At 44.2% G+C, this 15,315-nt stretch overlaps 1 protein-coding gene across 3 annotated transcripts in view; it reads left to right on the forward strand.

The window, feature by feature from the left end:
• Positions 1-15,315, forward strand: part of RABGAP1L (RAB GTPase activating protein 1 like) — a 588,371-nt gene that overhangs the window by 570,720 nt on the left and 2,336 nt on the right. For all 3 annotated transcript variants that reach the window (XM_082265880.1, XM_082265882.1, XM_082265883.1), the window contains 5 exons: positions 4,659-4,769; positions 6,983-7,087; positions 10,160-10,243; positions 12,199-12,270; positions 12,389-12,580. In XM_082265880.1, the coding sequence (XP_082122006.1) occupies positions 4,659-4,769; positions 6,983-7,087; positions 10,160-10,243; positions 12,199-12,270; positions 12,389-12,580 (564 nt within the window). The remainder of the gene's footprint in view (positions 1-4,658; positions 4,770-6,982; positions 7,088-10,159; positions 10,244-12,198; positions 12,271-12,388; positions 12,581-15,315) is intronic.

Here is a 15,315-nt window from a genome sequence, read left to right on the forward strand (position 1 = left end):
GCAGCCTCCAGCAAGAAGAAACAGGAGCAATACTGGAGGTAATTTACAGCACATGCTAATTGTTAGACTGTGTATTACTGGATTTTACACAGTATAGACACTTATTTTTGATGTTTTACATACAGAAGCTATATCTGAAAAATGGGCCAACATGAAGTGATCTAGCAGGACTTAATATTCTGACTAAAGTTCCACTTTAATGTGGAATGTATGTTCCTTGCTAAAAAAAACATTATTTGTTGTCAAGTTGTTATGGGTAAAGTTCCGCTTTAAATTTCCACATCCAAAGCTACAGAGTGGCAGTGGATTGTGAGGTATATGAACAGCAGACGTGTAAATTATGACTGATCCCAGGAGGAAATAAAAAATTAGGCTACGTTCACATGTGGGCGCAACGGATCGAGGGCAGAATCACCGTGAAATCACCGGAAATCAATGCAAATTGTGGGACGCATGTGTGTTGCCCGTGATTTGCAATGGCGCCCCAAACGCTGTGCGATGTTGCCACAATTTACGCCTGCTGAATCGCGGTAACATCGCGCAAACAAAATCGTGGGACGCATGACGCCTAAAAAAGGTACAAGAGCTTCTTTGGGGCGTCATGCGTCCCGCGATTTTGTTTGCGCGATGTTACTGCGATTCGGCAGGCGGAAATCGCGGCAACATCACATAGCGTTTGGGGTGCTATTGCAAATCACGGGTAACGCACAGGCGTCCTGCGATTTGCAATGATTTCCGGATCGCGGGCAGAATCGCGGTGATTCTGCCTGCGATCCGCTACGCCCACATGTGAACGTAGCCTTAGTGTTGCCCATGACCCAACCAGATTTCAGTTTTAAGGTTTTAAAGGAGAAATTTGACTATAACTGGTTTGCCCATATTTCTCTTCTGTGCTACAGGAGTACGCTTGTTTCTGCACTCCTGTGACCCAGATTCAGCTAAAGCCTGCTGTCAGCTGATGTCACAAAGCTGGTCTAGCCTCTGCAGGGATCCCGACACTAATGTCGGAATCCACTCACATTCAGACCAGTAGCTGGCTCAGCCTCTCAGCATGCCGCTAAGAGCCTGAGCCAGCTGCTTGCACCCCCTCCACAGGCTGGCGCTCCAGCGAGGAGGGGCAGAGCAGAGAGCTGGTTACTGACAGCCACTGCTCTCTGCTCAGTGAAGAGCAAGCAATCAGCGGATGATGCTGCAACCACATAGGTAAGTAGGTTTGGTTTTATATCCCGCACTATTGCTTTTTCAAGTGCAACTTATTAAATATAAAAATGCACCTGACCTCTGGTGACACAAATACTTCAACTTTTCACCCCGGCTCTAAGTAATACATTCACTGATTAACAAGCCATGGAATTCCTGCTACTATTTATAAGCTCTCCACCTCTTAGGGTGTGGATCTATCATTTTAGAGGTAGTGCAGAATGAAGTTCTAAAGTAAATACCCCACAAAACAAAAGGTTTTGTTTAATAAATCTATGCAAAGTGCATAGCGCTAAATGCAAAGAGCAGTGCCTGCAGCAACAATCCGTATTGTACTGTTGTGGCTTAAAGTGATTTCTTATTTGTTGCAGCAGGTTATTGCATCAAGTGTTTGTTCACTGAATCTGTGGTTGGTGTAATTTCCCCATGGCTGTTCTGCTATGGAGTATGAGCCAGGAAAATGTAGCAGAGGTTTGTCCAGGAAGACATTGTTGTGTTTATTTCTGGTAAATGCCAACAAGCACAGCATATCGCAATAGCTATAGCAATTCAGTTTCCTGCACAACAGCAAGTCAGGAAATAGCTGAGCCGTCGCATAGAAATTCAGAACTCTTCGCTGACTATCAGCAAGGAAATGCACAAGTGAAAATTAATGTCCATCCAGTTAGCAGAGCTGGAGTAAAGTCGCCTCCACCAGACATAAAACAGTAAGTATGGGTCGGCCTGATGTGCGAGTGGTGAGGGACACAGTGCATTGGCTCTATTTGTTAATTTAATGTCATTTCTACTATGGAAGCTGGTGCAATCTTGTGGAATAATTGAACATGCAGGTCTAATAATGGGATGTATGTGATAAAAGCTGCTCTTTGTCTCTGGCATTCATGTGAACTTACATCTGTGCTAAGCTAAACAAAGTGCCCGGGGCGAGTTGCTCCACGATGCTTGTGAAATTCTTCTCCGCTTGCTGCTTCCTTCTGCTGCGTGTTTACAATGCTGCGCTGCTGCCAGGACCAGTTCCATAAGTGTGCTGAGCTTTGCTGTTATTGGATTTAACCCATATTTGGACCTTCCTGCTACTACTACAAGTCTCAGCATGGCCGTCAGAGCACTGTGGGACTTGTAGTTCCTTATCAGAGGCCCAAAGATTTGTGAGCACTTCAGACCTTCCTATAACCCGGTTCAGTCTGCTTAGATCTCTTAAAGTGCCTGAAAGAGAGAGTGTTTTCTGACCAATCTCAAAGGTTCTTCTATTTTCTGACATTTTCAGGAAAATTACAGAAAGAGCCCAGATACCAGGGGTCCTAAAAATGTGATACAACTGTTCAACCCCTTAGAAGAAGCCCCCTGTTTTAGCACAGGTGTAACTCTGTTGCAAATGTTTGCAAAACGCTAGTTAGCCGTCTAAAGCTGGCCATAGACATTTAAAATCTTGGCCATTTTAGCAGGGACTGACCAAGATTTGAACCATGTATGGGCCGGCTGGATGTACCCAAATTGATCGATTAATCAACTTCGGTACAACCAGCTTGTCAGATTTTACATGTGACTATTATAGCCCCTAACAGTAATCACTGTGTTCTCCCAGCAGGTGCGGCTTCACCTGCTCCCCCCCCCCCCCCCATACAGGAGGGATTCCCCCATCAACACCAGCTATACCAGCCACTTGTCATAATTGTAAGAGAATCCGGCAGGCTTGTTGTACCCAAGTTGATTGATCAATCAACTTGGTACATTCAGCCTGCCCATTATTCCTGCTGAACCGGCTGAGATTCAAACTATGTATTGCCGGTGTTCCGTGAGAATTACCTACCCGTGAGAAAAACCTACCCCTCGTCACTTCCGGTGCACGGCACTGTATGTAATGCAGCGGTTACATTAAAACAGCTGTGCAGCAATATGAGTCATCTCCGCTCCTGTGCCTGTCACTTCCCTGCTCTCGGCAAGTAAATATAAAAGCGGCGGCGGGTGTATGAAAACATAAATCATGCAGCCGACAGCCGCTTTTATATTTACTTGCCGAGAGCAGGGAAGTGACAGGGACAGGAGCGGAGATGACTCGTATTGCAGCACAGCTGTTTTATGTCACCGCCGCGTGGGTAGGTTTTTTTCACGGTACACCATGATATTTTCATACTAGTGCGCATGCGCACTAGTCAGCTCCTCAGTTGTTCCTTTAGGTATCCGGGGCTCTGAGCATGCGCACTGCTGCGCTGCTCAGCTGTTCCTGGCAGGAAGTGACGAGAGTAGGTTTTTCTCACGGGGAAGGTAATTCTCACGTTGCACCGGTCTAAGGCCTGATTTCCACTTGTGGTTGGAGGCGGGGCAGTAAAAATGCATGGTTGGGCCATCTTTTTTCTGCCCCTCCCCCAACCACTCCTTCTTAAAGCGGTAGTATCCCCATACAGGAAAAAAAAAAAAAAACACCTGCAAGACAAAAGGCATAATGTGCTAGTATGCATTGCATAATAGCACATTATGAAATACTTACCTTAGAACGAAGTCCCCACATGGTCGCCCGGACACCGCTGAGGGAGCTGTCATGTTCCCTCACCGTCTCTTTAGGGTTAGACGGCTCCGGCGCTGTGAGTGGTCAGAGCCGTGATGACGTCACTCCCGCACATGCGAGTTCACTTTCCGGCAAGGAGCTCTGAAGGTCTGCCGAACCTTGAGAGCGCATGCACCGCTGGTGTTGGCGGCTGCATGCAGGGTGAGATATTAACTTTACCTACAGGTAAGCCTTATTATAGGCCTTATTATAGGCCTTATTATAGGTCTTATTATAGGCTTACCTGTAGGTAAAAGTTAAAAGCGGAGTATACTACCACTTTAAGCTGTGCAAGCATTCAAACGATCAACTTGGTGCATTCAGCCTGCCCACTAATGGCTCGAATCTCAGCCGGTTCGAATCATGTATGGCAAGCCTAATGCAGCAGTGCAGGAAACCATGTGATCTGTGCGTGTTTCCCGCATCACATTCAAATCGCACTGGCCTTGTAATCTGCAGCTGGTGTTAGTGGAATCTTAAAGGATAAGTTCGCCTTTTGGAAGATGTTACATGTATCTCGTATTTAGGGTGGAACATGTAACATGTTCCAGCAGCTGCAGCCTCAATATTTAATAACCGCACCATAGGTGACACTTAATGGGGAAAAGCGCTAATGGAGCTTATTTTTCCACAGTGACGGTAGTGACCTGTAGTTGACACAATCGTGCATGCTGGTGCCGTATGATTCTACATGTTTGTGACAGTAGAAAAAGAAAAACTTCTTTTGATTTTTGTTAAAAGCAACTGCTATCTGGCTAGATTTATGGACTGGTCTAGTTCTGGCTGTGTGTTGTGGTTACATGTTTTTGGCTCTCAATGTTATTTGCAACAATACTAACCACTAAAAAAATATAACCTGAGTGTTGGTTTATAGCTCTATAACTTATCCTGTCTTCATGTTCTTCCTTCACAGAGAGAAAACCGGCGGCTGCAAGAGACCAGCATGAGGCTGGAGCAAGAGAACGATGACCTGGCACATGAACTGGTCACCAGTAAGATTGCTCTGCGCAACGATCTTGACCAGGTAGGTTCATAAAGTTCAGAACAATCAATAATAAATGTTTCAAGCCAAAGTGTCATTTCTGCGCTCTATTGGTAAAAGTGACAATTTATAGATATTCCCAGATGTGACAGTGTACAGATTTTTGCTCTTATCACAGCACCTTGGGGGAAGAGCAGAGGCTTTCATAGCTGTGAAGAGAACATCAATTGTTGGCTGAATCCAGCAGTCTATCAGGAGGGATTGTCATCTGAGGAAAGTAAATGGAGCCACTGATATGATAGAAGTAACACTTCAAATTAGTATGTCCTTTACGGTGGAAATTTACATTGTAGGATCAATTTCTCTCTGTAGACTCAATATGCCCTTTAATGGGTCAACAAGCTGGATTGCTATTTATCCAACTTGGAAGAGCACAGTTTTAGCAGGCAAACCTCCTTTAAAAAACAAACCTCTCTCTACCAGAAATCTGTGAGAACCTTATGGAGGTATAATTCTCTAACACAGGGGTGTCAAACTCAATTTAATCGTGGGCCACATCAGTAGTATGTTTGCCCTCAAAGGGTCGGTTGTATCTGGGGTGTGCAGGGTTTAGCGGTGCGCTGTGTGCCGAGTGCAGGGTTTAGCGGTGCGCTGTGTGCCGAGTGCAGGGTTTAGCGGTGCGCTGTGTGCCAAGTGCAGGGTTTAGCGGTGCGCTGTGTGCCGAGTGCAGGGTTTAGCAGTGTATCTTGTGCAAAGTGCCAGGTTTAGTGGCGCACCGCGTAGAGTGCAGGGTTTAGCAGTGTGCGCTGTGTGCATAGTTCTGGGGTGTGCTTTGTACAGAGTGCAGGGTTTAGCGGTGCGCTGAGTGCAGGGTGTAAAACACCAATCCCACCCCCGCCCCCAAAGCTTCCTCGCATCTCTGTCTCCTACCTGGCCTGGCTCTAGTACCTCCCTGTGTAGGCAGCTCTGCCTCACCTTGCATAGAGATTGTTCTCGTTCTCTTTCTGGAGATCTGTCCCTGCTGTGAGTGCATGCAGGGGATCTGTTAGATCCGGGAGCAAAGCTGTCCCTTGTAAACACAGAAGGCTTCTGTGTTTACAAGGGACAGTGGGAAGCAAGAGCAGGGGGTCAGAGCTGGAGATGGTGGAATGGAACTCTGCTTTGTTCTGGCTGCACAACTGGGTGCGAGGGCCACATGACAAGGACTGATGGGCCTTCGGTTTGACATGATGTGTGTTAGAGAAGCACATACTAAAGCTGAAATCTCAGCATTCAGAAATGTGGATACCTAATATTACAATATTTTCTCTGTCTGGCTGCAGTCTATTTTATTTTTTTGGCCACTTTAGGCTGGGAAGAGGATGTCCCCCTCAGTAGGAACACAGAGCCACTTGTAGCTGCCCTCGCAGTTCAGTTGCCCATATAGATTTCTCAATAAAGCAACACTGTTCCAGCTTTAGTAGATGCCTGCCTGTGTCCAAATGTAGATCTTTTTGTCAAATGTTAATTTCTGCCACACCATTGGAGCTTTTCACATCTTCCAGCAGAGACCTCTAGCACTTTATCAGCCAGGTAATGGAAACTTTTCACTTTTTTAATATTCCAAAAAATTCCAAGAAAGGAATGGACTTGCATGGGGGAGGTTACAGCCAGGACCTCTGGTTGAGTGATCTCACCACTACTGTATTATCTACAGAGTAAAGGCTGATCCATCTCTTTCATGCCAGACATCAGATTTAGGTGACCTACCTAAACCTTTAGCAGAATGTCTTTAATTGTAAAATAGTGCATACTTTCAAAATGATTTTACCTTGTAGCCTTTTCAGAAGGTCTCCTAGCTGATGTGCTGGACCGGGGATTCTCTGACCTCTTGGCTTCACCTCTGCTGGCCAACCAGTCTAGATGTGTGCTTTCCACATCTGTGAGCAGTGACTGATAGAGGAGGAGGAGGATTTGATGGTGAAAGATCCTCCCTATTCACACGATTCTCCTACAGAGACCGTCCTGTGGGGGAATCCTTGTATAACCTTCCACTAATGCTGATTAACAAACAAGAGCAGGATGGCCTATGAATAATACAAAAAGTAACCCAGATTTGCAAGTGTGCATGGGTGCACAACTTTTAACTTACACTTTCAAGTGTTTGCATATAAAAGATCAACTTCATTTCTACTTAAAAGCAATTGTGATATGGTACTAGTTATGGAATGTAAATAGAAACTAGTGTGACAATTGGTGTTTTTTTTTTTTGGCAGGCAGAAGACAAGGCAGAGGTATTGAATAAGGAACTTCTCCTGACTAAACAGAGACTGATAGAAACGGAGGAAGAGAAGCGTAAACAGGAAGAGGAGACAGCGCAGGTAAGGAGCCATGTTTCATATGATCATACATCATTCAGATCCACTATATGATTTTCTGGAGGTACAGCAGACTTGTGGGCTATATGATTTATGGTATAGCTGAAAAGGAATCCCAAAGCTTTATATAGGTAAGTTGACACCATTATGCACTGGCTTCACCAGTTTTTGCCACAATATTATTAAAACCCTAAACTTTGGGTTGCAGCAAAGAGGTTAGCACCATTCCCATATCAACACACACAGTGCTGACAGAGGAATCCCTCCTGCCTAGCAATTGTCTGCTCTGGCTGGGGGGCATGCGGTGGAAGCTGTCCTCACCGGGAGAAGATAGTGATTATCGCTAGCAGCTATGGCAGCCGCTTGCGTTAATCACAAGTGAATCCGGCAGGCTGGTTGTACCCAAGGTGATCGATCAATCAACTTGGTACATTTAGCCTGCCTATCATTCCTGCTGAACCGGCTGAGATTTGAACTATGTATGGGCGGTCTGAGGCCTGATTTCCACTTGTGGTTGGAGGCAGGGCAGTAAAAACGCATGGTTGGGCAATGTTTTTTCTGTCCCTCCCTCAACAACTCCTTAAGCTGTAAAAGCATTCAACTGAATGGGGGCGCCTCCAATTGCATGCAGATGTGGTACTTAAAGAGGTTGTAAACCGACAAAAACTTTTTTTTTTTTCCTTTTACATCCTGAAAGAGAAAGACATAATGAGCTAGTATGCATCGCATACTAGCTCATTATCAAATACTTACCTTAGAACGAGCCCTCGCCGCGCCACTCTCTTACCTCTATGACGGGCGACATGTACAGTCGCCCGTCTTCCGGGATCGCGGCATCCGGCCATCCGATTGGCCGGAGCCGCGGTGACGTCACTCCCGCGCACAGGAGCCGACGGTCACGGCACAGGGCTCTGAAGGAACGGCACGATCGGCCGTTCCTTCAGAGCGCATGCGCCAGTGACGTCACTGGCTGCATCAAATGTAAATATCTCCTAAACGGTGCATGTTTAGGAGATATTTACAGTACCTATAGGTAAACCTTAATATAGGCTTACCTATAGGTACAAGTGTCAGAGGAGGGTTTACTTCCTCTTTAAGTGATTAAATCAGGCAGCCAGGATGCAATATAACACCTCCTCACCAACTGTCAATTACTATGAATAGCGATCCAATGCAGATCGGAGGGCACCGCATATGTAAATAAGGCTAAGTTAAAACAAACCTTCATTAATTAAGGTATAGCCCTTGAAATAAGAGAGTCCATGATAGGTTTGTTTCCTGGCCTACAGAATGTTGTGATTCCTCCCAACAGCCACATGTTGAGTTACACACACAAGTCCAAAATGGCTATACAAGGAAAATACTAACCACAGTTTTACATTTTGTGGCATAGAATATACTTTGGCACAAGTTTTACCCAAGGCAGGCCATATTCGGTGTATTTGCAGGGAAAAAATTTGCACAATTCCCCCATCAACACAGACAGTGCTGACAGGGGAATCCCTCCTGCTAAGCAATTGTCTGCTGTGAGAAAACAGTGATTATAGTAATAATCGTAAGAGAATCTGGCAGGCTGGTTGTACCCAAGTTGATCAGTTAATTAACTTGTTACATTCAGCCTACTAATTAACGGTTCAAATCTTGGCTGGTTCCTGCTGAACCAGCTGAGATTCAAACCGTGTATGGCCGGTGTTCTGTGAGAATTACCTACCCGTGAGAAAAACCTACCCCCGTCACTTCCGGTTCACGGCAGTCTGTATAACGCGAGCAGTTACATTAAAACAGCTGTGCTGCACTATGAGTCATCTCCGCTCCTGTCCCGGTCACTTCCCTGCTCTCGGCTACTAAATATAAAAGCGGCGGCGGCTGTATGAAAAGATAAATCACGGAGCCGCCAGACGCTTTTATATTTACTAGCCAAGATCAGGGAAGTGACCGGGACAGGAGCGGAGATGACTCATAGTGCAGCACAGCTGTTTTATGTCACCGCCGCGTCGGTAGGTTTTTTTTAACGGACACCGAGATCGTTTCAGACTAGTGCGCATGCGCACTAGTCTGATCCTCAGCTCTTCCATTAGGTATCCGGGGCTGTGAGCATGCGCACTGCTGCGCTGCTCAGCTGTTCCTGGCCGGAAGTGACGAGGGGTAGGTTTTTCTCACGGGGTAGGTAATTCTCACGTTACACCGGCCTTACAGTCCCCCTTGTGCTATTAGTACCCCTTTGCTATATTTTAATGCCTAATCTTCTGATTTGTGTCTAGCAGGAGATAGATGCTGTTGACTTGGCTTTACTACAAATTTCATTTTAGTATTTTGCTTAGATTTGTTTTTTTTTACTTTTTCTAGTTGGAACATGTGGCAATTGCTTCTTCCTAGCTGGCCATAGCTAATATTGTATCTTATTGCTTCCAACATCCTTGCCCTGCCATTTTCCCTTACTTACTAAAGGATAAGTTCACCTTTTGACAAAAAATACTCAATACAAATTTTTTTGTAGGTAAAAAAAAAAGTGCATTTATTATTTTTTGTTGCAGGAGCTTATAAAGCATTGTACCAGCGATCAGCAGTTTGCTGATGCCATGTAGGTCTCCTGCAGTCCTGTCAGTGTATCTGCTTGCTGCTTGAACTACCATATCGCTCACAGCACTGTGGTAGTTCATTGCGAACTACAAGCTGACAGCCGCTAAGGCTGTTGGGACTTGTAAAGCTTTTCATCTACAAATGAGTGTGAATGAGCGATGGGGCCGGACGAGCACTGTCACAGCGGGAAATGGGGCCGGACCTTTAATAACGTGTTACATGTTACACCCTGAATACGAGTGTCATATGTTATGAAAGGTGAACTTATTCTTTAAGATGCCGTCACCTGAAGCCAATTGAAGAACCGGCTCAGGTGAGGACATAGCTGGATCCCTGGACAGTCCTTATGTTAAAAATCAGCAGCTGCAGTATTTGTAGCTGCAAATGTTTCGATTTTTGGGGGGAGCCTGGAGCACCTCTTTAAAAACGTCACTGTTGTTGTTACTCAAAACTTTTTGGTCTGTGGTTTAATGAAAATATATTTTCTCCCAACAGCTGAAGGAAGTGTTCAGGAAACAACTAGAAAAGGCAGAGCAGGAAATTAAGAAGACCACTGCTATCATAGCGGAGTACAAACAGGTAAGTCAATACATGGTAGATTTACATCTCACAGATGGTATTAGATGTGCAAAATCCGCAGATGTTTACAGAATGTGTAGGGGGTAATTCACACGGTGTGATGTCAAGCGACGGTCACTGCTAGGACACACAGTAAACAATTGATTTGTGTGTGCGCTATTCACACTGCAACACAGCGAGCTGCGATAAAATGTAGACATGCTGAATTTAGAACCACAGCGCAAACCCAAATAAAATGATCAAGCCTTGTTATAATACTTACAAATACACCAAATGTGCCAAAGACTAAAGTGCGTAAACAAATATGGTAAATCCGCCTTACATAAATTACATATAATACAAAAAATCTTATACATCCAATGTGCAAATAATAGTCCAACGTAATAGGACAAACAATTATCCAGTGAGAAATCCTCAATGGAATCAGGAACAAAAGTGCTTGCGTGCTCAGAAATAAGTTAATAAACTGACAAGTATGTAGCCAGTGAAGGTTCCTTGATAATCCTCAAAATAAGAGTGCTTCCGTGCCAAGGTGCTGAAATTATTAAATATTTCATGCAGTGTTCAGTGTTCCACTCCCCAAGAGCAAGCACACTTACCAGATATCGTGGACCCCTTAGTCTTATAGCATGTGGGTCTAGCAGGCTGTTACTGATAAGTCAAACCTGATGCAATTGCAATGCATCCTTATCAAAGCTTTGGATTTCATTATCCAGCCATAGGCTGTATTCCTTCAGCCCACATGTGATTTCAACAAAAAAAATGGCCGCTCTTCTACTATTTCACGTTGTGATGAACATCGGCAGCCATTGATTTGTTTAAACATAGATTTTCTAGCGTAGGTTTTTTCCTCTTCCTTGTAGACATGCTGCATGTTATTGCAGCACACTGTACAGAATCGCATGTCATTGTACAGCAGGGAAGTGCATTGTGCTGCTGTATAGCAACAAAAATTGTCACTTTTGTGAACTTCAGATAAAGTTTCTACAAAAAAAAAAAAAAAACCCATGAGCTGCGATTCACTGAATGGAGCACCACACCACCACCTTCTACAGCTGCCAGAAAGGAAACTGCTGTGGTTTAACTCGCCAGCAGCTGTGCATTTCTTTTTTCTGTCTGATTCTAGTAATATCTGTAAGCAGAAGTCCATTCGAGTCATTGGCACAAACTAGTGAAGCCAGAAGCTCAGCAGAGCTCTAGCATTTGTAGGACAAAAGATCAACAATGGCCTTCATATTGCTCTCAGGAAAGGCTTCCTTTAAAAGCCCACCCTTAAGGTTTGGGGAATAAACTACATTCACCTTCGTGAGCTTTTTCTGCCACTCTGTCCAGTCTAATCAACTTTCAGGGCCCTCAACCTGCAAAACTGTTTCTTCAGGTGACTAAAGACAGATAGTTGACAACATCTCACTCAGGCCTACCAAATGATTCTCCAGCTTTCACCCATCAACTTTATTAGATCAAAGAGTTGGCACAACAAAATGAACCATCCTCCAATTACCAACCACATGGGTGTGCAAGGTTCAGTAACTGGGGAGCATTTGTGGCTGTTTCCTCTTGGAGAGACTGAGATTCTCCAAGCTGATGTTGATAGAAAAACCGTTAGCATTGTGAGAGTCAGTGAGGTTGATTTACTAAAACTGGAGTGCAAAATCTGGTGCACCTTGGCATAGCAACCAACCAGCTTCGTTATTTTATTTTTTTTTTTTTCAAGCTTAATTGAACAAACTGAAGTTAGAAGCTGGTTGGCTACCATGCACAGCAGCACCAGATTTTGCACTCTCCAGCATTAGTAAACCAACCCGTGTGACTGAATGGGAAATTTTGAGACCGTCTACCAAACTCTATTAACAATCCCATCTTATTATATTAACTTGGCGTTAGTCCCTAACATAATAGCCGCATGGTGTTGGCAGTGATGTCTCATTATTATTCTCTTATAATCTCACTTCTAGATATGTTCCCAGCTGAGCACACGATTGGAGAAACAACAAACTGCAAGCCGGGAGGAACTGGAGATCCTTAAGGTGAGAAATGGACTCAAATATAGTAAATTCTCAAATTATGCCTTAACACGAATTGGCTTTCAGCATGCTACCAATTTAAAATGGTATTTACACCTCTTCCTATTTTGTATGTTTTAAGGCCAAGGTGATGTCCTGCAGTCACTGCAGCGAGATCTTCAGTAAGGAGGGGTCGGCCCAGGGCTCCAGCAAAGATAATTCGGGGGACAGAGGAGATGACGAGAAGGACTCTCTGATGAAACACTTGCGGGAGATGGAGCTGGAACTGGCACAGACTAAGCTGCAGCTGGTGGAGGCCAAGTGCAAAATACAGGTACATATAAAACATTCAGGGGGACCATTCCCAATATGGTACTGTTAGAGAAATTGCCTTGTATTTGGGAGAACCATATGCAGTATGGCAGTTACTATACTTTCTGTTGTAAAACAATATGTAAAGTTTATAATTTTACATGGCCCTTTTTGTTAAGATTTTCAAAGACAAGCAAGAAAATACAATTAACATTGCATATAGCGACATAAATTCTTTGCCGCTGATCCTCTCCCACACAGAATACTTTAACAACATAACGGTTAGCAAGAGACATATTTTTGTTATATAATGAAACCAAACGATAAGGTAATTTTCAATTTGAAAATTTTACGATTAACGCAATACAATTCTAACCATCATACCATTTGGGAAATACGATAATCTGGCGAAAATGTGAGGAACTGTGGCAGGAGATGATTTGAGCCAAGTATCCTGGCTTTCCTAGTATATGCGTCAGCATACATAACCTCCTAACTGAAGGAGAGAGTATTCCCGTATTTCAAATCGAAAAATCTGGTTCCCCCTAAAATTAACAAGGATGTTCTGCGGAAAAGAGAATAAGCAGAAAGATCTGAGGAATAGAAAGAATAAGTAAGATAGATTACCGGCGTGTTCACACTCATCTCCAGGAAACTGCCTCAGACAAACCAGCTTGGGAATCACCTTTAGTATAATTAATCCAGGGGCTCCAGACTTTTTCAAACAGCTTTACCCTATCATTCAGAATGGCCGAAAGGCGTTCATTTATCATAATCCAAGAGAGTTTCACCTTAAGTAGGTTGAAAGGTAGGATAGCTGACCTCCATGACCTAGCGATCACTATCCTCGCTGCCACAAATATAAAGGTAATTAATCGTTTAGAATGTCTCGGGGCATTCTCCACCTAGCTGCCCAATAATGCTTGTTTCGGGACTTGTGCAGATTAACCTTGGTTAGGGAATAGATAAAATTATATACTCAAATCCAATAACGCCGCACCTTGGGGCATTGCCACCAGGTGTGAAACACCGTCCCCTTTTAACTGGACTGCATAAAAATATTTGATCAAGTCTGGGACCCCCAAATTGCCTCTCCCCCTGGCAGTGTGCAAGGTGCATTTGTTCACCCGGAGCCTCTTATCCCCCCATATAAACAGAAACATTTTCCTTTGGAATGGAACCAGGTCAGACCTATTGAGTGCCACTGAAAGAGCACGAAGAGAAGATATGCAGAGGTCCTAGTCTTGCTTGTTCCGTTTTTATGGCCGAACACAGAGCTGCTTTTGCAGGAAGAGTTTTGGCACTTTCTAAAGTACTGAAGTCTGCCTGCCCCTTCTTGTTAGCCAGCGAGGCATCAATAGGCTGAGTGGGGGCAGGGCTTACCAGCAAGTGACAATATCCAGAAGTATTGGAGCTTTGCCTCTTAGAACTGCCCTGCTTTCAGCTAAACAGGAAGATTTTAGAGACTGAGTTTACATGTGCATACTTCTAAATGCCTGCACTTTATATTTGCGGCATGTTTTTCCCTTCTAAGTATCCCATCAAGATGTCCTACCCACCCAAATGTCATTTTTAAGTTATAGGTGGAGACTGGTTGGATACAGTAAACTGGTAGGACATCTCCAGGATAAACGTTCTGTTGCTGTGGCAGGTGTACAGACCTGGGAGCTCAAGCACAGATCTCAGCATTTAACCACTTAAGCCCCGGAAAATTTTACCCCCTTCCTGACCAGGGCCTATTTTGCGATTCGGCACTGCGTGAATTTAACGGACAATTGCGTGGTCATGCGACGCTGTACCTAAACAAATTTGACGTCCTTTTTTTCCCCACAAACAGAGCTTTCTTTTGGTGGTATTTGATCACCTGTGCGATTTTTTGATCATGCGCTATAAACAAAGAGCGACAATTTTGCAAAAATAACAATATTTTTCATATTTTTTTTATATGAAATTCCCCAAAAAAAAAAAATGTAAAAATCAAAATTTTTTAACATTTTTGGCCAATTTGTTTTTTACTACATATGCTTGGTAAAAAAAAAAAATCCCAATAAGCGTATTTTGATTGGTTTGCGCAAAAGTTATTGCGTTTACTAACTAAGGGAAAGATTTTTGTCATTTTTGTTGTTGTTTTTTTTTTTAACGAGTAATGGCGGCGATCTGCGATTTTTTTTGCGGGACTGCGACATTGCGGCAGACAGATCGGACCCTTGACTGACATTTTTGACACTTTTGGGGGTACTAGTGACATTACTACAGTAATCAGTGCTATAAATATGCACTGTTACTGTATAAATGACACTGGCAAGGAAGGGGTTAACTTTATTGGGGAAGGAGGGGTTAAGTGTGTCCCTAGGGACGTGTTTCTAACTGTGATTGGACATGGCTACTGGTGTAAGAACAGAGATCAACGGTCCTACATAGTAGAAACGTATGATCTCCATTTTTACACAGGGGAGAATGATAGGCGGCTTTGTTTACATTAGCCGCCTGCCTTTCTCCCTTCACGGCGAACGATCGCGAGTGACCGGCGGACATCGGGTCCGCTCATTAACACACTTGTTAGGGAATGAGCCAGGGCGGGCGCGCACCTCCACGGGCGCGCGCTCGCCCGCTATTGGCTCACAAGCTAGTGACAGGCTAGTGACGTACCGGTACGTCACTTTGCCTGACCGGGACTGACCACTGCAGTATATGTACTTGAGGCGGTCGGCAACCGGTTAAGTCCCGTCCCCCACAAAAAAAAACAATTTGCAGATG

The sequence above is a fragment of the Pelophylax lessonae genome (genome assembly GCF_965119305.1).
Source record: "Pelophylax lessonae genome assembly, chromosome: 8".
NCBI classification, from domain to species: Eukaryota; Metazoa; Chordata; class Amphibia; order Anura; family Ranidae; genus Pelophylax; species Pelophylax lessonae.